At 40.8% G+C, this 22,430-nt stretch overlaps 1 protein-coding gene across 2 annotated transcripts in view; it reads right to left on the bottom strand.

Moving 5' to 3' along the window:
* snx29 (sorting nexin 29) overlaps positions 1–22,430 on the bottom strand; it is a 143,847-nt gene that overhangs the window by 89,207 nt on the left and 32,210 nt on the right. For both annotated transcript variants that reach the window (XM_086302996.1, XM_086302997.1), the window contains exon 14: positions 20,677–20,762. In XM_086302996.1, the coding sequence (XP_086159122.1) occupies positions 20,677–20,762 (86 nt within the window). The remainder of the gene's footprint in view (positions 1–20,676; positions 20,763–22,430) is intronic.

Here is a 22,430-nt window from a genome sequence, read left to right as displayed (position 1 = left end):
AAAAAACCTTTCACATTACGTGGATCCTCTCTAAGCGAGTTATCTTGATTATGATGTTGAAACCATTTCCCCCCTTTAGCATTACACTGTGCAAGCCCGCAGATATTAAAGCACAAAAGGTTAAAGCATGGAATGTCTGACTTTTTCTTTGTGAGGGGAAACTTAAGGGTTGTTTAACAAAAATAAAAATATATTTTAAAAAAAACCTTTTCCAGCCTAAACTACGCTAAACTAACTGGAGGCTGGCTGCAGCTTCATATCGAGAATATATAAATAATGCCGATCTTATAGTTTGACTCAAGGCAGGAAAACAAAAACTTTTTTCTCAGTGTCTCCCCTCTGAATCTGGCAGCTTGACTTTGCAGTGTTTTTGGGGATGTGATTACCTTTTCGTTCATTTGTGAAGATTTACAGTCTGGAAGTCAGATTTCTTTTTTTTTTTTTTTTTGAGTTGGTTAATTTGTTCGCTTTCAGGGCAGACTCATAAAGATGTTGGTGAAGTGATCTCTACAAAAAAAATGAGGAAAGTAACTCCAGTTAATTTTTTTTTCAGAGGTGACAGGGACGAAGGTCCTGATCCCCTGAGGTCCAGTCCACAGCTGATGAATCTGGCTACAGCAGAGCGTCAAGTCTCTGATGGAAAAGGAGGTTGGGCTAGAGCTTAATGTAGAGAAGTACTGGCTACTGGTATGCAGCCTGGGCCTGTCCCACTAAGGCGGGCAGGGATGGGTATACTTGAATCCCGCGGTTCAGTCCCTGTTTGTTAGGGTTTTCCCTGAAAAAAAGAGAGGGTTATTTCTCTGCACTTTTGGGTGGGGCAGCAGATCCTTTTTATATGATAAATGGCAGTTCAGTGAATCAGTCTTTCTTGAAGTTGCCCTACTGGGGACTCCATTCTCCTGCTGGGCCACTTCAATGCTCGTCCCAATCTTTTGTGTGGAAAAACGCCAGTCACACGAATACAAGGGCGAACAAGACAGAGATGGACTGTCAATGCAAGAACGGTACTTTGATGCTAAAAGAGGCTAAACCATTAACAAAGGTCCAACAAGAGCCAACAAGAAAAAACAACAACCCAAAAGTCAGAAAAGTGAAAAAGAAAACACACACCAAGCACAAACAACAGAGAGAGAGATAATAAAGGCACAGGCAAACGCAATCAAGACAATAACGAGTGTGAGAAAAGTAACACAGAAGGCAAGAGAAAGCACAAAAAGTCACAAGAAGAACCTGCAAAATAAAGCAGTAAACTGTAAAAAAGGACCAAGAATAAACTCAAAGAGACCGAGAGATCAGACAGGATGAACATGGAAAAGGAAGATACCTGAGAAAGATGAGAGCAAAAACGCAGCTATAAACCGGATCAACACAAAGACAATGACAACAGGCACACATGGATTGAGCAGTCATCTATTTTTTAACAGTTGGAGGGTGTTTACTGCAATTCTGAGGGCAGGATTAGTGAAGAGCTATGTGCAGAGGCTGAAGCATCCTGCCTATTACACTGCAGTGTCTTGTTGTCTTTCTCTACACGTTTTAAATACAAAAGAGGCAGAGTGTGGGTGCAGAGAATTTAGAGTCATTAAAAGGCTCTTTTTATGAGTAAAGTAACATATACTTGTTTTTTACCTAGCAAAGAGTGACTGAGCGCTCCAGAGACCATTTCAATATCTATGCTCATTGCTTCCATTTCATTATTTATATCCTTCTGGGATATCGTTTGATCATTGCAATCTCCAAGCATATCTGAGATGCAATTATAACACTGAAAAAAGGGCCTGTTTGCATTTGTATGCATGTGAAAGCTGCCACAGATGATGTAAGATGTGACTGCTGAGCATGATGCGAAAGCAAAAATTGCAATTTAATTTTGAATACTTAAACCCAAAGATATATGGACCTCATTGTCATGCTAAAAACAAACTGAGGATTAAGTTAATCTTAACTCCCCCCATCTCTAAAGCCGTTGATCTAAACTAATATCACAATCAGGCACACGCCAAGACAGAAATTATATTTATCTCCATCTCATTCACAAGCCTCGACAAACAACAGTGTAGTCTATTCAGATCCATGAACTGATGAATCACATACTGCGTGCTGGCTGCCCAGAATCAAAGCAAGGCTGTTCACTTTATAAAATAAAAAAAAAGACTTTTGATGAACTTCATTTTCTTCCTCCATCCCAGTTTTTGTGATGCATCTTTATGGATTTGGTTTTTTTTTTTAAAAAAACAAGAAAATTTTAACATTTGATTTATTAGGTTTGTGCTGTTTTCAGATTGCACTTGGGATTTTTCCATTCATCCATTCGCTTATGCAAAGTGGGGTCAGGAGAGGGGTCGGCCTATCCTAGCTGTTATAGGGAAAGGGGGGGGGGATAGTCTAACACAGGGCTAACACGGAGACAGCTATCCAAAGCTCACATTCACAACTGCTTTTTTTTTTTTTTTTAAAGAACGGCCAGCTAGCCTAACCCATGCAAACTCCTAACCAGGTCAAAGTTCCGGTGCATTTGGACCCCAGACCTTACCCCTGTGAGGTATCCACTAACCACTGTATCCCCGTGCCTAAGATGTAGAGATTTAATAATTGGGGGGGGGGGGGGTATTCATTCCTCAGCTGATAAATTAAGATGCAGAAGCTAAGTTGCCCTGATTTTCTGCTCTGAGTTGCTGCAGAATATGCTGCTCAGCCCACAAACCATTTCACCTTCATCAGTATTCTGCCTCTGATGTGGTACAGCTTGCTTGAAAGACAGGTAAAGCCCGTGTCTTCCCCCAGAGGAAGAAAGAGAGGCACAGCTAAGGACTTTAGAGACCTCTCCTTATGCTCTGCAAAGGTATTTGGCCAACACAAAAGAGACTAGTGGAGTGAAGATGAGAAGGCTGTTAGTATGTGGTTAGTATGAAAAACCCTCTGCAGCATCCCTCATCTCCTGAGTTGTTCCACTCTCTGCCTCTGCTCATCCTTCTGTCTTCTGTCTACTATCATCAGGAAACGCGTCATGTCAATACTGCTTTCATGCTGCTGCAAAAGACTGAATTCAATATTATTTCTAAGCACATTTGATTCGTTTACGAACTGTGCTCTGCAAGCTTAAATTCTTTTTCAGCTGCAAACTTCTACAAACTTGTAAGTTCAGGTGTAAGATGTATTGGAATAGTTTTAAATCGACTGCAGACTGAAATGACTTTTCATAGTAGAGCACTCAGGATTTTGCAACTAGAAATCACTGCAATGCTTGGCAAAACACAAATTAATTGCATTTATTTCAATTGGATCTGCATCCAGAGTGGGAATGTCAGGAAAGTCCTAGGTTTGCAGAAGGAAATAATAACTATAGGTGTTCTGCAATACTGTGTTTGTTCAGCAATACATTTTTGTTACTTCTTAGCAGAACAGGAAATATGTGACAGCATAAGTGAAGTAGGTTGCTGGATTCATGGACTCATCAGACAAGTCCCCCCAAAAGGCAGAAGACGGACAGGACGAGGCAAGATAGTATTACTTGAGCGGGTGAAAAACAGGCTGCTTAAAGTACCAAAAGAAAAACTTCTCAACAAATATGAGTTGATCTAGGGCTGGGCGATATGACCCAAAATTCATATCTCGATATTTTTTAGCTGGATGGCGATATAAGATATATATCTTGATATTTTTTTTTAAAGCCATAAGTTAAGAACAAAAAGAGAGTTCTTAGTCACACTGTGTCCCAGATGTCACACGGGCACTTTTATTTACATACAGCGTAGATGTACATGAAGAAATTACTTAAAAATAAATTATCAGCATTTATTAAATAATCATGGTCCATAAATAAAAGAAAATGTTGTTTTTGTGCATAACAAAAAGCTCACAATTGTGCAGTCAAAATGTAAACTAATAGACGCTGAGCATAATAACAAAGAGACAGATTTCACAGCTGCACCACGTCTCTGAACAGGTGCCATTTATGGTCCTTATACACACACAGTACGGTAATATTACGTTGAAGCACAGTACGTATCACTCCGCGAGGCTCCTCCCCGGTAGCCGTAATCCTCCAACAATCCATCAAGCGGTGCAGCTCCGTAGCTTAGCAAAGTCATATTAAAACATTTTTTGACAGATTGCTGAGCGCTGTGTACCACATAAAATCGGTTCGCGGTCAGTAAGCACAACCAGAATTAATACATAAGGCGCACTGTCCAGTTTTGAGAAAATGAAAGGATTTTAGGCCGTGCAGCTCCTCCGGGCTGCATGTCGTTAGCGCGGTTAGCTCGTTAGCGTGGTTAGCTAGCTAACACGTTGACGCCGTCCAGCCCCACGCACGGGACGATCCGCGGTAACTCGCTAACGGAGATTTTCCGCTTTCATCTTGTCATTGCCTGCAGGTGAAGCTATGGGGGAGGCGGAGTTGTGTTCAGTGAAGGAGAGGCGAGGCCGAGTAACGTTGCGTAGAGACAAAAGTGGACGAAAGAGAGGCAAACCTGCGGCTCCACAAGTATAATTATAACGTAACATAGACTATATCGATATAAACGATATTGTCACATCTTATATCTCGTATGAAAATATATCGATATTTTTAAAAAACTCGATATATCGCCCAGCCCTAAGTTGATCTAAAACCAAAGCTGGACAGATGCCAGCCAAGAGCAATCTGGAACGCTGCTACAGAAGCTCTGCTATAATACCCAACAAACAGAACAGGCTTTCAAATGTACTTCATTTCAAGATGTGAATGGAACAATGCTCAACTGCCCAGTTTTCTTTTATACAAACTAAGACAATGAAGACAAAATATCACCAAAAACTGAAAAACAAATGCTGACTGCAGGTCTATCAGAGGAGATGTAGACACTGCCGACCACCAGCTCTCCAACAAAGCACAGAAACCACAGTGCTTCAACACCTCTGTGTAAATGATAACATAAGGGTCTATAGAAGGTTTAAAAATTGAAATCTGGACTTAAGTTCATAAACTGAAAAGCTTTCAGTAAAATTAAGGCAATCGGTTGCCTTAATTTTACTGCATTTGCAGCATACTGGCAGATTTGTCTTTTTGAGGGATTCAGCAAAGAGACTCTCTTAACCACAGAACACTGCACACAAAGTAATATCACACATGCAGACTAAATTAAATACAGAGTAGCTAATAAGTTACCATCAACAAGAGAAGCACGGCATGACGCAAACATGAGTTGGAAAGCGTCTCCAAACTTTATGGCCATTAAATTTATTATTATTTGGGGTTTTCTGGAGAAGAAATGGAAGAAAATCAGTGAAATGTACACTTTTGAAATGACAAGTTTGCTCCTCAGCAATACTGAATCAAATTTAAAAACAACAAACTTCTTTACTGATGTGCTCATTCCAGTCTATGCTCCTCTGACAATTTCCTGATACTGCTCACTCTCACCTCCTCTTCCATGCAACCAAACTCATATCCATGCGTATGCAGACCCACCCCCGCTCACCTTCACCTCTCCTCTTAAGCCTGCGGGTCTTTGAAAGAGCGGAGAGCATTGCTCTCCGGCACATAAGAAGCAGGATTAAGTTGTTTATAGAGCCGGGCTGTTATCACATTGCACATTAACAAGCCGAACGCACAGACACCAGACAAACATGCACTCTCACACACAGAGGCACACGTACAGAGGGGAGTTCAGAGGAACAGCCACACGACTGGTGATTCGCTGCGAAGGGAGGGGGTGAAGTGCTCTGAGGCGGCGATAAAGAGATAGAGATTTGCTGGTTTGCTGGTGGCACTTATTCAGCAGAGAGTTGCTGCGGCTTCTCAAAGGCTCCATGGGGTTTCGAATGAAAAGGCTCCAAACAAGCGTGGATAGTTATCTGTGTAAGACTCTAAATATTCATATTCAAATCCCAGCAGTGCTCCAAAAAAGAAAAATAAAACTCATAATCAAGCCGAGACATATCACTCAAAACAGATTACTCCCACATGTTTGGAGACTCGATTTGAAACTAGACAAGAAGAATGCTTCTTTTGTTCTGTGCAGCATACTTGGGTTCCTTGAAAGGCACTCCAAGCTAAATTATTATTACTATTATTTTCACAGAGATGCTGGTGAGCAGCACTGCAACTTGTTTTCCTCTGTAGCTGTTATTTTGGTGCACTTTCGCAGCATTTACTCCACACTTACCGACTACACCTGCTCTGTTGTCTGAAATTTGTGGTGGCACTGTAGCGCTGACCTTTGCAGCATCTTGTAATATCACTTATCAAAGAATAACTGCTCATCCCTCTGTACTCACTGGGAAGATGTAAGGCAGTGGATAAAGCCAGGAGGATTATAAAGACAGTTTTCAATCTTGACATTCTTTTCCTTGTGCCCACCAATTAATTCTAATTATGTTCTATGTCACTGTGCAATTATCCCACAGCGACTCTGCAGTGAACGCTGTTCTCCAATAAAATCTACCACGGAAAACTGGAGCTGTCATATAAACAAAAGTACTGAAATCTTCTGTTTGTAGCACAGAAGAATTACAGAGAACTCAATAAGAGATTACAGGATTCTGACCCATTTATCTGACTAAGCTTTGATAGAGAAAAAGGAAAACTCTTGTAAAAGTATTCCAAGCATCTTCCATGGATGTTCCACAGGCTTCCATAAATTCTCCGCCTAGCGAGCAAGGACATTAGCCTGCTGAATCATACCCATATACACCGTGCATGCCGTAATTCCCACTAACTGGACTGGTTGATTTCATGCACACATGAATGAGTTTTAATTAAAAGCAAAAATCATATTTTTAAATGTTCCTCATTAGTAGTATTTAGTTCACATAATGGGTTGGATTCATAACTCATTTGATGAATCAGTGTTTATAACTTTGCTTTCTGTAGAGATAACATGGTCTCTGATTTTTAGGGTCAGTCTGTTTTAAGTAATTTGCAAGTAAAGCACTGATCTGAGTCTATGCTTTTCATTTTAATTATCATATAGATTTAGAGAGGATATAAACTAAAAATAGGTTGTAAATTAAAAGAGTTTAAATGATCCAAACATTTGGACCACTGTGGGTTAATAAAAACAAAACAAAACTTAAAACCTGCTGAACTTTACCCTCGACTATCATGATTTGTGTCTCATTAAATACATCTGGCAGTAGTTCAAACACAAATGCGATCGACTCTAAATTATAAACCTAAATATAGAATTTTTGCAGCTTTACTCCATCCATGTGAGGCTGGAAGCATTTATTAAACACAATATTAAATATTGTACGACTTAGACATCTGATTAATTGCTGAAACTGTCCGTGTGTGCGCGCACTGCCGAGAAAAGCCACACACTAACTTTTTCGTTATGAATGATCTTGTGGACAAAATGCAAACTTATCACTCATGCTAACAATTTACTTGGTTGGCATATAAATTTAATAGTCTGTGAAGACTGCAACTCTAATTTAAAACCAAAGCACATCTGTTTTATCTAAACGTGAGCATCATTTTCATAAACAAATCATCAGAAAACTGATGAATATGTCTTGTTGATTAAATATGAAGAAACAACATGACCTGCGTTTCTTATTTATTATTGTGACTAAACATTTTATTCTCATAACTATGAATGATCTTACTGTGTTCTGGGCAGACTCATCTGTAATAAAGACGTCTGTGACCTTAAAAAACAAAAACAAAAAAAACAATCCTTACTTAAAAATTGGCCTTGAAGGAAAGAAGCTGATGTACAACGTCACAGAGCAAAAGCCATATATTTAATATGTAAGGCAATTGTTCTGACAGCTCTGTAATTAAACTGATCATAAGATAAGATGTACTGTAATCGATCAAACTGACTGCTTTTTAATCTGATTAATAAACTCCAGTTATTAATCAGAGCACGAGAACCTGTAGTTAAAGCAGAGGCAAATGTGTATCTGAGGTTGTTTAGCTGCTCTTGAAATTCTCCACCCAGTGCCATTAACTGTGGAAATACAACAAAAAGACAGAAGAAAAAATAACTTAATAAGGAGCACAGGGAGTGCACGTTCTCTATCAAGGTTACCTACTGCAAACTTCAAACAAATTTATCTAAATACTACAATGTCTGGTACAGTTCATTTATGGTTCACAACAGTTCTACATTTTTCTGATGCTGCATAGGGCTGTTCAATATAACGATATATATTGGATGACGATATAAAAACACCTATCGTTTCATTTTACGCTATAGTTTGTTTCGTGGTGTCGCAAAATAAACTGTTTATGGCAATATTTGTTCATCGTTTTGATGGTCACTGTAGCGGCTATATTGATTTCTTAAAGTTCTCTCTTTCTCTTATATTTAATATAACCACACTACGGTCGGACAAGCGCCTGTTTTTATGCGTTGTGGTTAGCAACAACGACGGTAACACCATCGCATGTCCGCTTGTTTATGTTCCACATAAACCTTTCACAATAAAGCTCAAGATCCTGTTGAGACTTTTCAAAATAAACTGAATCACGTGAAAGAGCAGATTATTTACGGATGAGAAGTAAAAAAAGAGCCGCCAGGTGCTAATAAATAAATAAATCTTAGACTCAAACGTTAGAACAGGCTTTTCCCTGCAGCACGGCGTGTAATAAATACTCACAAAGAAACAGCGGCCTTTACAACTTACGTCTAAAAATGTATAGTTTCATGCATCTGTTAAAACACTCGATCTGCATACTATTACTATGCTACTAGCAGCAGGTGCCTTTTAAACTTAACCTGCAGAGTGTTTAATTCAATTATTTGCCACAGACGGAGCAGTTTTAATAACAGGAAATGTAAAAACTGAAATGTTCAAAATGCTCATGGACATGATGGACAAAAATAAAAAGAGAAAGGACACAAGTGACAGATGCTCCAACAATTTCATTATCAGCTCCATGTGTGGGAAACCACGTAGGCTGGCTGTCGCAGGGCACTGATGAACTGAGCCAATGTTGTTATTGCTACTAAAGTATGCTTGTAAGCCTCCACCTCCTACCCAGAGTGCACTGCAGCAACTGTGGGAGGTGTGAAATCGGCGGAACCGCCGCTGGTATCCGACATACAGCTGTAGTAATTAAAAACCACCCCCTTTAAACAAGTCCACAGTCACTCAACCTCAAACTCTCCGTCTGTCATTCAAAACACAAACACGCGCTTAACTTCAAAACTTTCCTCCTGTGCTTTGTGATGCACAAACCTGATTGTCACGCTACATCACAGCACCGTCAGACACTGGCGAGGCAAAAACATGCGAGTAAAACAGCAGCCGACATAACAAATGGGATACATGTCTGTACCCAACATCTGCTCGCAGCTGCCCAGACTGTTTCGCTCCTGACACCAGGCAGCATGTTAAAGTAAGTCGGCACTGGGTTATTGTCAGCACGGGCAGTCACACGGTAAATGAGTGGCTAATAGAGCACCAGGTCATGCACGGGCTGAAAGGCACGCAGGCGGACGAGCTCGTAACAGATGTAATCTGTTATGAGCAGATGAGTTTGCCAGTGCATCGTTGCAGGAAAGGAGAATCCTTGCAGCTTCACATACAAGTAAGCCGATGTGGTTGAAAGATAGCAAGATACATGATGAGAGACCATGAGGTAAGAGAGGCGATGAATCTCCAGATGTATCGCTTAAAGCTTTCCAACTCCCTCTGACTCGTCTCTATTCACACCCCATACCCACTCTCTCTCTCTCTCAACTTAATCCAGTCTCAGAGACGGCGCCTCACTCCATTACAAAGCTTCGAGAGGATTGAACCAAATATCAGAACTGTCCTCCTTAAATTGAGTTGCTCTCAAATTTTCCACACAATGCCTCAGTTGCCTGAAAGACTGAAAATCCCTCAGTAAGCTCATTCCCGATCCTTTCTGAAGGTGATTTGATAGTTGAAACAAGTACAAAATCTCAGCTTCCATGTAGATTTACAGAATAGAGCTATTTTGGGGAACATTTAAAGACTCTCTGAGAGCAGCAAATGTGCAATATTTATGAAACAATCTCAGTGCGCAGTGTTATTGGGATTTTAAATAAAGCTCATAAGAACTTAAAGTTCTTTATTTTACATGTATGTGGGGTGCTTTATGTGATGCAGGAAAACAGTGATCTCTGAAAGTTGAAATGTATGTTTTTCTTTTTAAATTTTCAAACTCAGGTACCGCTGAGAAATGTTCTTACTCTTCCTCTGGGCTGGGAATTTTCTTTTTTAATTCAATTAAAAATATGGCTTTCAGTGACTGTTAAAACAATATAAGATAATCAAGACAAACGTATTCTTGTTCTTCAGTCATTTTTGTAACGACGCTCTCATTTTGTTTTGTGCTTCAAGGTCTGGGGATCGCTTGGCTCTGCAGCAGTGTCTGCAGCCTCTCCTTAGCTGCTCAGTTTTTCTCCACCAGAGATGATGGTGGTCAACAAAATCAACAAAATTTATGAAAAGAAACAAAAGCTCTAACAGATTTTTTAGCGGAAAAAATGGACGATCAGTCGAATAAAATAACTGTCATCTCCTCGGTCGTATGATTTTTGCCATAACCGAGCAGCTGTCAATCAAAAACACTGACAAGCAGTGAGCAGGTCATCTTCTTTAAGGCGCTGCTCTTTTCTTGGGTTGTTGAACCTTGGTGGTTATCACTGACCATTTTGTTTACCCACTTATTCTTAATGTTCCTGTATTTATATTTAGTTCTGTGACTCCTCAAACATGCCGCGTGCTCTTGCTGTCCATGTGCAGCATCTTGGTGTGAATGCATGTGTGTAGAAACTGTACTGAACACTGAGCAGCACTTAGCTGTTGTAGGTCAGCTACTAATCGGAAGGCTGGTGGTTTAATCTCTGGCTGCTGCAGTCAAATATAACCCCAAGTTGCTCTCCAATGTATCCATCAGTATAAGTGTGTTTAAATGCTAGAAAGCACTTAAAAGCATGATTCTTGTATGAATCGGTGTGAATGAGGCAAGCTGTATAAGGCACTTTGAGTGCTTAGAATGAGTAGAAAAGCACTATATGAGAACCCAACAATTTAGTAATGTAACACAACAGTACAACAATCAAAAAATGACTATTAGAGCTAGCAATGAAAGTACCTGAGTACATATTTTCATTCCTCACCTGAGTCTGAGTTAAGTGTAAAAACATTTTTTTCCCCACTAAAAGCTAGAAGGCTGTGGTTTCATGTATTTTTTAAAAAGAATTTGGGAACTGCTCAGAACAGCCGAATAACATTTAACTGGTGTGTGAAAATCATGTTTATCTATTTGTTTTGTGACATTTTAACAGCTTGCAGCGAACACAACCAAACACAGAAATGTTTGGGTTATCAAATCTTGCAACAAAATGGCAAACGCTCCAACAAACGCTTCGATTTGGTTGCCTGAAAGCCAAAAAACGTCTCCGATGGGAATCCACACCCCGCTGGAGTGCTTTCCCACTTCAGCAGCGCCCTTCCATATTTATCTTTGGGAAAGGCGGATGATGACACCCAGCAGGCTCTGGCACTCCGCGAGATGATTAAAATGTTCATTAACACCGATCCGTCCAGGTGATGAAATCTGTCACACACCCCTGCTGCGCCCACATGGAATCGCCTGCGAGATATGACGCTGCCGACGCACAAATCTATACGCGCGCGCACAAAGGTGCCGCACTCACTCCGACGTTGACCACCTGGCCCCACCTGTGACAAACAATACGCAATGTCACCTCTCTCGTGCCAGGTAAATAAGCAGTGTGTTAAATCCATTGTCATATACACACATACAAACAGACCACCCTCTGCTGAAAGTCCCTCACACCTCTGAGACAGTAAACATGCCCAAGCTGTTGGATGAAGACCTAAAAGGCTAAACAATGCGAGCTGCCGCCTGGCTTCTCTTCTGATGATCTGAAGCTCCGGCTGTACGTGTGGGCACAATTAAGTTCAATTCACATAGAGAATGACTCATCATTTGCGCTTTTTACGGTGGGCCTACAGGGACGCAAATAACTTTATAACATAAACCACACCAGTTACAACAGTTTCATATCCACCTACAGCCGCTAATGCACAGTTTAATTTAGTCTCCTCACACTAACGTCCGTATACACCACGTCTCACCTACACTCACACGGGGGGATATGATACTCGAAAAGACAATTAGCACAAATACGAGAGTATATTATGTAAATGTGCACACATATGCACAAAAAACACATAGCTAAACACAAATTTTCAAATTATGACTCCCCTCTTGTCACTGTGACCTGCTTTCCACACATTAACCCCCCCAAACACACTCAGCAGCTTATTTGTTAACAACTAATCAAAGTCCACCTCCATATTAACACACACACACAAATCAAAAAGTTTGTACTGGCACGGCTTCACACTTTTATGCATACAGAAGGCAGGTTTATGCAGACAAACAAAAGCACAGGGCACACACACACACACACACACACACGGCTGACAGCTCTCAGCAAGATGACCGACCTCCCCGGGGCCCTACAAGGGCAAAGTGTAGCACACACAGGGCCAGCGAATGCAGATCTATGTGTGTAATGAATAAGTTACACACTCCTATTAGGCCAGGCAGCAGTGACAAATGCCTCTCATTCACTCATTAGGCTGCTGGCTGTCAGAGGAAGGAGAAGGGAGCAAGGCACAGCAAGGGAAGCTTATTGGGTTTTAAATGGCCATGTAATCCATTTCCTTATTGGAGATGAATAAGCTGCTGTCCACGGTGGGTTTATTTATGGGCGAATTAAACACGTACGCAGAGACAGGCAAAACGTAGAATGAATCAAAGTGCCGGGATGCCATCCGTGTAAAATTCGTGGACGGAAAACACAGCTGACATGCAAAAATGAAAAAAAAAAAGAAGTCAAAAATGAGGAGGTGTAGGGGATTGGACAGAACGGGCTGTAGAAAAGTAGGAATCATTATATTGCAGTTGCAGAGGTGGGCTGGAGGATTGTAGGAGTCACGCTGTAAATATTTTTGAATCATGAAGGGACTCATTGTGCTTTACTTTTGTTTCTGTCATGTGTATACGATTATATGTATTTTATTGTATTCTATATATTCTTATGTCAAACTTTGTCATGAATAAAAAGCGTGTTCTCCCATCTGGTCTCTACTTTTTAAATTTTCATTTATTGTCTGCTATACCTGCAAATAGATCGGCAAGTCGGTGCTCTGGGAATCCATCCTACCCGACAAACCATCCTACCCGTTGTTTCTATGCATGCGCACAACACAAAATTAACTGGCGAACCCTCCTACCTTTGAGAATATGGGCTACAAACATACTCTGATGGGCAAAGTTAAGCGGCAAACCGTCATACCTACTTAAATTTGTGCTGGAATTTCTCTGTGACAGCAGAAATGTGCATAAACTACTTACGGTGGGACGTTTTGCCAAAGTAGGATGGTTTGTCAGGGTTCAATAATCTTGAAGACACACCTCTTGCACCAAGCTTCACCTACCAACTGTTAAGACTAGCCAGCCAATCAGAAAAGAGCTGGCTTAAAGAGAGCTAAAGAAGGTAACCCCTTCACGTTTATAAGTCCCAATACGTCCGGCATAAACCTAACATAGCAGTTCCATGATTTCTACCAGGAAATCCTGAAGAAGAATATCTGGATATCGGTTCATGTCCTAAAGCTTAAGCACACTTGAGTTATGCAGAAAGACAATGAGATAAGCAGACAAGTATGATGCTTCAGCGCGACCTTAGAATGGCTCAAAAACCCTCCAGTGTGGCTGAATTTTAAAAAAAATCTTCAAAGAAGAGTGGGTCAAAATTCCAGTTCTTGCTGCCAACGGTGGTACAGCCAGTTATTAGGTTTAACTGGCAATTATTTTTCCCACATAGAGCCAGGTAGGCTTGAATAGCTTTTTTTCCTTAATAAATGAAATCAGCCAGTTTCACCGGCCCACAGGGGACCATCAGTTATCTTAGTGGTGCTGAAACTCCCAGAATCCCCACATCTGCCCAGATTCATTTACTGCCCCCCTCGGAGAGGCCGTTCCCTCAGGTAAAGGAGTCAGTCAAACATCAGCGAGTCGACCAGGCATAAAACCTCCACCTGGGACAATGAAACAATATCGCACGTCAAGTGAGAAAGCATCCATGTTCCGGGAAATGTAAAGTTTTAGTAATTCAGTCAAGCCCCTGATTTCATCATGTGACTTCACATCACAGCAATCCATCACAGTGCCAGCATTAACTCACTATTTTTCACCCGCTCACTACAGTTAAGAACAGACTGCCACCACCAGAGCTTTCTTTTTGAAGTCACCTGTATAGTTGGAGAGAAGAGCCACATGCTTTAATAAAGACTAGCTTGACAATAGTTTATGAGATATGTCAGTGTGCATTACAGTATTTTTGGCATTTTGTTGTGCGTTTGCCACAATGACAATAAAATGATTCTGATCCTGATATGTTCCACGACGCAGGTCACTGCACTGCTTGGTGCCTGTAGCACAGAAATTCAGAACAAATGTACTCAAAACCAAACTAGATATGCTCGAGTCAAATCAGTTCTGAGTAACCTAGATGCATCACATTCCCCAAGTAAGGCCACAAACAAATAGATTGTAATTGGGTCAGTTTAATGGGGTTGTGTAGCGCCCCACTGTATTGGTCTGGGTATTAGATTACCCTCAGAGGATCCGAATATACTTGCCCTTAGCTTAAAGTGTGTATGGCATCATAACCGTCGCCAGCGGCATCTCTCCGTTTGGTTGGCTTCACTTTCAAGCAGGTCCTTTTATCCCTGACTCTATTCAGATCCAATCTGACTAATCCCTTTCCCTTTCATTTTGGATCTCTATATTCACGCAGGTCAGATTCAGATACGTTACAGTGATTCAAGAGGGTGACGCTAAAACTGAAAGAATGAATTTGGGGTTTTTGCATATCTTACAAATGTCTTAAAGCCAAAGCAAAAACTAGCTTTCAATCTCACTACTGTAAATATATTATTTGAAAATCACTGCAAGACATCAACCTGCAACATCTCTGCACAAGAGATATTCAAGACCCGGAGACCAGGGCGCTAGAAGGTGTTTGGGCCATTAAATGAATGTTTACTGTAGGTCGACGTATTCTTATAGCTTTTGTCACACTTTCTGACTTATTCTTTCAGCTGGTAATCTTCAAAAATGTTCTGAACAAATAAAAACCTTTTACTAAAATCAGTAAAAAGGTTTAACTTGGACTTTTAATTCAAAGTCAAAAAGTAGGAGACTTTAGTGCTCTCCATTTTAGGATTATGCTGCCGTAGCCCAGAGATCAATGAAAAGGTTTGAAATTGTTTGATGCTGGCAGTAAAAATAAATAAAGAAGTAAATCTCCCTCCGCTGAGAATCTAAATCTCTCATTGATGCTCGTCAGGGAAAGGGTTTTTTCCCCCCTCTTTTCCCTCACCTGCGTAACGCCCGCGAGAAATAGATTTAGACCTCAAATGTTCGTTCACTGGGAGAACTTCCAGGAATGAATGGTAGTGATTGGTCATTAGACTGTATTTTTATACATTTATAGAGCTGTTACAGAAACACAACCTCTTTGACACATGTTAGAGAGGTTCAGCATCACTACAAATGGTGATGAACCCGATAATGTTAGTAGTAAACCATGTTCTTGACACTAAAAAAATCCAGGGATAAACCAGAAGTGAACCTCATCAAGCCCCAAATCCTGCAAGTAACGTCCACAGAATGACAAAAACTAACCAAAGGAAAACTTCCACCTAGAGCTGGGCGATATGAGACTTATTCATATCACGATATGTTTTTTTTTTCATTTCAGGCGATAACGATATCTATCACGATATAAGCCAAATAACTATATTTGTAAGATTTAAATGTGCCGTTGCTCACAAGTAAAATGTGAAATAATCAGCAGCTTGTTTTTATTTAAATATTTATTTCCCATAATAAGTTCAACAGGGTAGATGTACTTAAGGAACATGAGACTTTTTCAGATAAATAAAGGCAAATATTGCAAACTACACAAAAGGCAGCCGCTAAAGCGTTTAAGTTTCAAAATAGAACAAACGAAACAGACTAAATTGTCAATTCCACTTAGAAACAAAATATTAATTCTAAAAATAAATCTTAGTTTGTTTTACAGAAGAACAGACAAAACTGACTAACTTTTGTCAGTATCAAATAAACTGAGAACTAAAAGGAAATTCTCAATCTCTCCTTGTTGTATAGCTGAGCTTTTCAAACAGTTTTAACAGTTACTTTAGTCTGACAAAAGCCGAATGACGAATTAGCGCTTCCAGTCAGAGACTGAGGCTACGTCCACACGTACACGGGTGTTTTTGAAAACGGAGATTTTCCGTTTTCGTTTTAAAAAATAATCCCGTCCACACATAAAGGCAGAAATGAAGGAAAACGCTGCTATGAACATGCCAAAGCAGCAGGTGGCGCTAGATTCCTAACCGTGCAGAAATGTTGGCCAATCAGAAGTCTAGAAGCCTCGGTGGGAAAAAGTAAACAAAGCTGCGGCATAGAAGCAGAACCGAGTCGTATGTGTGGACGGACAGTAACTGTGTGTATATGTAAGCATTTAAACACTGCAGAGAGTACAATTAACAGTATTGTAGAAATTCATTTCACCGAAACAATAACGTGGCGCACAGTGTGACGCATGCACCAGTTTATTGTATTTCCAGACTTGCTTTCGGCACAATTTACAGTGCACGCTACTCTGTTTTTTGTCAGACTTGAAATAGCCGAAATACCTTCACACTACGGAACTTCTATGGCTCTTCCGTTCGACAATCTCTCCGGCGTTGGAACCATCATCTGTTTTCTCTTCGGTCACGCTCGGTTGATTTTTCTAGTCGGCACACTCATTTCCTCCATTACGCGCTGGCTCCATTACCCGCTGGCTGCTTCCCAAACAAACACACGTGCGGCTTGGCACTTGTGCTGTACGTAACAAGTCACGCGACGTGACGCTGCGAGGTCTATCGCGATAGCTTAATTTCTCTATCGAGTAAAAGTTATATCGCGATACATATCGTTATATCGCCCAGCTCTACTTCCACCACAAAACACTGAAGCAAAGGGAAAAACAAGGAGAAAGGTCAGACTATCCTTACAAAAAAGTGGGAATGAAATGAAAGCAGGAAGTAAACCCAACATAACATAAGTCAGTGACGAATTAAAACAGGAGCTTTTTCTCTTGTGCACAAGTATGTCTAGTATATCTACCACTTATGCAACATATGCATATATTCAAACAGCATTCATGCATGTGAAATGATTTGCAATCAACACTCTGTAATAAAATCGCACTGCTCCTTCATATCCAAGTATAAGTGGTGTGGGGATATCCCCCCAAACAAACAGGGACACACAGCATCACACATGGAAACAACAATTATCGCTTCTCTGAAACAGAAGGAAAGGAAAACCATCTTTTGTGGGATGTCAGTGGGTCCGACAGCGCCTGAGGAGCATTTGAGAGATCAAGTCTGCTTCGCTATCATTAGACAGGAGGGGTTTCAAAAACGCAGCACACTGATCAGGGGGAAACATGCTGACAGCTCATAAAAAAGGGGGTGCTTGTGTATCAATTGAAACCCCCCCAGCAGCCGTGATTTTCTGCTCCCCTTAAACTCCTCGCACGTTATTTTGCCTCCTTCATTCCCAACACACAACGGCAGGCTCTGGTAGTCGACATCAAAGCACGATGGAACGAGGCGCATCATTAGCAGGAGAAGACAGAGGCAAGGGAGGATGAAATCATTTAGACGCCGCTGCGGAGGGGGAATTACTATGCCTGTCGGGACGACGGTGGTGTGAATGGAGCGAGCGGGAGTGTGGATGGGTGGAGAGGAGAGAGAAATGGTACAAACGACAAGAAACTGAAAAGTCAACACGAGCAGGTAAGGTAATGAGTGGCGGCAAAACAAGAAGAGTGCAAAAGAAACAAGAGGAAGCCACAAAGTGAGGAGGAAATTTTTGATTGAGAAACTGCAGCGGGTGAGGGCTATTTCCTGATAACGCACACGCGTGAGAAAATCACCATTGCTCTTTCCAATCATCTCTCATCGTACGGTTCCTCCCCGCCATGGTCTCCAGTGTCAGCCGTTCAGGCGGCCGTGTTTCACAGGCTGAACACAGTAATTGCAGGAACCAGAAAGATGAAATGTGAACTGTTGTGATGTTTTAAACATGACTCTGTTGTAGGCCGAACTCGCACAGGTCTGTGCCTGCTTAACAACCGCAGACTCTCAGTGATCATCAGTTCAATTCTTCTGAATAGAAGCATCTTTTTGGTAATTAATATAAAACAAGTTTTTAAAAACCATCAGATTGTTTTTTTTATTGCAATTGAGATTAAAACTGCATGACAAGAAAAACTAAATGCAGTTTCATGCAGGGGTCATTCCATCCAAAACCAGCCAATATTTAGAACATTAGATGAAAAACTTATGGTGCAAAGCCTGAACATGAGTGCTGTGAAATTTTAGCTTCATATTTCAAATAGTTTTCAAGATCCATTTCTTTTAAGTGATTTATCGACCGACTTTCAGGCATTTTATTCACACACTGAAATCTGAGGCAATGTTTGAACATGAATATCTCAAAGACTATCAGAGATAAAAGCCTGAAAATTTTCGCTGCTGTTTCGTACCTTAAAAATGAAACAGGCTCTGTAATTTGGAACAGACAAATCAAAAATGTATCTGCCTGAGTACTCATAACTTAAAATAAAACTAAAAGGCCAGCATGCCCACAAAGTCCCATATTTGAGTACAAGCTAACTAAAAACAGGCAACTAGTGACAATTTCTACATGATAAATAGCAGAATTATACACTACAGTAAACAAAAGCATGTAGAACACTATCGTGGGATTAGTCACAAAAATGAAAAGATGCCATTTTTATTTAAATTTCATGCTGGATTGAACAAATATGACAAGTTGAAACACACAAAAAATATCAGTGTATCCCATTCGCTTCCACTTCCTTTATCAGGGTCGCGGGGGGCTAGAGCCTATTCCAGATGTCATATGGCGAGAGGCGGTGCACACCCTGAGCAAGTCACCAGTCCATCACAGGGCTAACACATAGACTCAGACAACCATTCGTACTCACATTCACTCCTGCATTCACACCTATGGGCAATTTTCCAATTAACCTACCCCCACTAAGTGCATGTCTTTGGACTGTGAGCGGACCGGAGAGAATATAACTTAGAAAATAATGTTGTTAAACATGTTCATATATTTTATTTTAGAGACCTGAGTCAAATATTTTAGAATATTTACTGCTCCAATTTGCACAAAAATTGTATAGTCCAAAGTTTAAATATGCAATATACAATGATTGCCTCAGTCTGTGTTTATTTTGTGACTGGATGGCGAGCGGGTGCTGGTGGTTCCTTGCTAATGCGAAGTCAAATTGGTTTCAAAGAGGTATACGGTGCAGCGCCAAAAACCTCTTTGCAATTTCTTTGGCTGCTAGCAGGTTTCCATGGTCGCCCATAGTTTGCATGGAGGAGTTTGCAAACCTGCAATGAAACTCTGACACAAACAAAAGGACAAAGTTCACCTTCAAAGTAAAAGCTGCCCCTTTGAAATGTGTTGCTTTCGGTGGAAGGCCACACGTTTTAGTCTGAAGGCCACCCTTTTTTTTCCAGTTTCAAGTGTCTACAGTTCACAGAATAAAAGGCAGATTCAACATATTCATGAATCAAACAGTTTATTATTGCTAAGGACAGACGACCTTTAACTAGTTAATAACCTCCAGTTTTAAAAGTCATATGATAGCCTCAATGTTAATTAAATATAATGCAAAGTTAAGCCTTTTTATGTTTTATTCAAGGTGCTGAGGCACACTATGGCTGATTTATCACCCATGATTACATCATTGCTCACACACAAACTTTGACCTTTCCGTGTATCGTTGGGCCTAACTGTCCATCTGGTCATTGGACTTTATAGTGCGGATGCTGACATGTTTTATCACTGATATAAATAATTAAAAAGACCCACATTTTAATACAAATTGAATTTTCCTCAAAATAAAGATAATATTCATCTAGGCTCAGGTTTCGTGTTGGTGATAGTGTAGCGTAGACGCTGTAGTGCATTATTAGAAGGGTTACTGTTAAGAAAAACATCATAAAACATGAATTTAATAGGGAAAAGATGCACCGAACAAAAGCACAAAAACCTCAATGAACCCTCTGGGTTTTAAAGATAACCACTCCCCATTTTGTCCCATAGATTGCAATTGACCTAATATATGGCCCTCTGTTATCTGCAGTGTTCATTTTATTTGCATTTGACACAACAGAGGCTTATCTTGCTAGTTTTCACACAAAGCCTCGCTAACATCCCTCTGCAACACAAAAACAAAGTCAGAGATATCGAATCTTTTCAAAAACTAAAACTCTGGATAAATGAAAGTGAGCAGGACTGAGAGGGAAACCAGCTCTCTCTGTCTGACAGGGTCTCGTACTGTAAAAATAGAGGGTAGTCATCAGAGCCCCTGAGAAAAGCACCAGAACTGATCTGGCATATGAAAGAAAACCGATGACCTTATTTTTCGCTGTTTGCATCCATGTGCGCTGCTGTTTGAGAGCAAAATAGATGGACTGGGACGCTGATACGAAATCTAATTTCAGCTCATAATGATGCACGGAGAGAGCGCGCACACGTGTGTGTGTGTGTTTGCATTTTACCGTCATTGCCTTGGCTTCCTTCTCTCTTCAGCATCTGTACCGCCCCCACATATTTCTTCAGCTGGACCTTCAGGACCTCATTCTCCCTGCACAAACAGACACACAAAGCTTAAACAGAAGAAAACAGAGGGCTAAAACAAGAAGGTTATAGCTACAACGCATTGTATGCAGGTCGTTTTCAATGCCAAATATCCTTAGTGTCATTAAGTAAGGACACTTAAAGATAATGTACTGATTAATGGAGAGCTAGGATGGCAATATAAGTGCAAAAATATACTGCGTATGACCGGAAGGTTCTCTGACAAAGTTTCTAGAAATTGTTTTTTCCTCTGTTTCGAGCTGGGCCCTTTAGTTCCCATTAAGGGAAACATTAATGATACAGCGTATAGTGATATTTTAGATAATGTGCGCTTCCAATAGTGTGACAATAATTTGGTGGGAAATGTCCCTTAGCGTTTCAATATGAGCTCTTCCTCACAATGCAAATGTACATGAATTTAATAAACTTCTAATGTTCTCATTCAAATATCTGATGGATCGTCTTGGCTTTAGCTCCAGTCTGACTCTGCATGGCGTGATTTGAATGCAATCATATGGAAATCTTTTCACTCATGCAGAAATGATCATTCTGGAGCAAATTAAAAAATTATCAGACTAATTACTGCAAAGGTACTTGATGTAAAAGAGAAAAGAGATCGTGTGTCTCGAGCTCATGAATCTCAGTTCTGAATTTTTTGTTTCTTCTTCTAGGTTTACTCTCTATCCAGACAAAGCAATACAGTTAGGTGCTTTACTATCTCCCAAATGAGGAAGAAGTCAGGCTGGCCTTGAGGCCTCTCTACAGACTGAAATAGAAGATGCCTGAGAAGAAAACACGAGGCCAAATACAGGGTCAGATCAGTGCACTGTAGTAAAGCTAGTAAAGCTAGGCATGGCCTTTTCAAACCTCCCCAAAACAGTGAGACCCCAACAAATAAAGAGACCTACTTTTCCCACCCTTCACAATTGTTATAACTTACAATTCCCTCAAACAACTGCACTGCAAGCTTTGTGCCATCTTTTAGAAACGCAGTTACTTGTAAATTTGGCGAGAATCCACTGTTACCTGGAGAAAAGAAACCACTTCAGCTGTTTCTAAATTACAGGCACATGTAATCATACTGCTTGACTATCCCACACAGATTCAGCACCAGTTGGATAAACCGGAACACTACTTATAGGTATATCAGGGCCTCTGATAGTTCGGAGATGCATCTTAAGAGCCCTTGAAAATGTAAACGCACATGTTGTACTGTGACCGAGGACACAGGCACAAAGACGCGGTGACAAAGAAAGGGACTGAGAGACAGACGCAGTCTCCTTACAAGCCGTAGCCGGCTGAGCATCGTTGACTTTGGGGAAGAAATCAATCAGAACTGGAAGTGCGGCTTTATGCCCTTGGCAGTTACATCTAACAGTCTTTGTCTTGCACCGCCGTCGCGCCCCCACACCGCCACCCAAACCCTCATTCTCCACGGGTGATGTTTGGTGCCCTGCTTATCAGCCCTCATTCACAACCAACAAAAGAGGGACCTCCGGGGAAACTTCCTGAAACCCGGCTCCACGTAAGAGATAATGTTATCTCTATAATAAGATATCTGCACATCCGCAGGCCAGGGGTGGAAGCTTTCCGGCTTGTCATCTATTGATCAATCATGCTGCAGGCTTTGATTGCATGTAGGTGAACAGTCTGAGTTTACAGGAAAAGAGAAATT

The sequence above is a fragment of the Aulonocara sp. 'chitande type north' Nkhata Bay genome, linkage group LG8, assembly GCF_057382095.1.
Source record: "Aulonocara sp. 'chitande type north' Nkhata Bay isolate Kocher_YH1m ecotype deep benthic linkage group LG8, A_spYH_male_GT1.1, whole genome shotgun sequence".
NCBI classification, from domain to species: Eukaryota; Metazoa; Chordata; class Actinopteri; order Cichliformes; family Cichlidae; genus Aulonocara; species Aulonocara sp. 'chitande type north' Nkhata Bay.
This window is presented reverse-complemented; position numbering and strand designations above follow the sequence as displayed.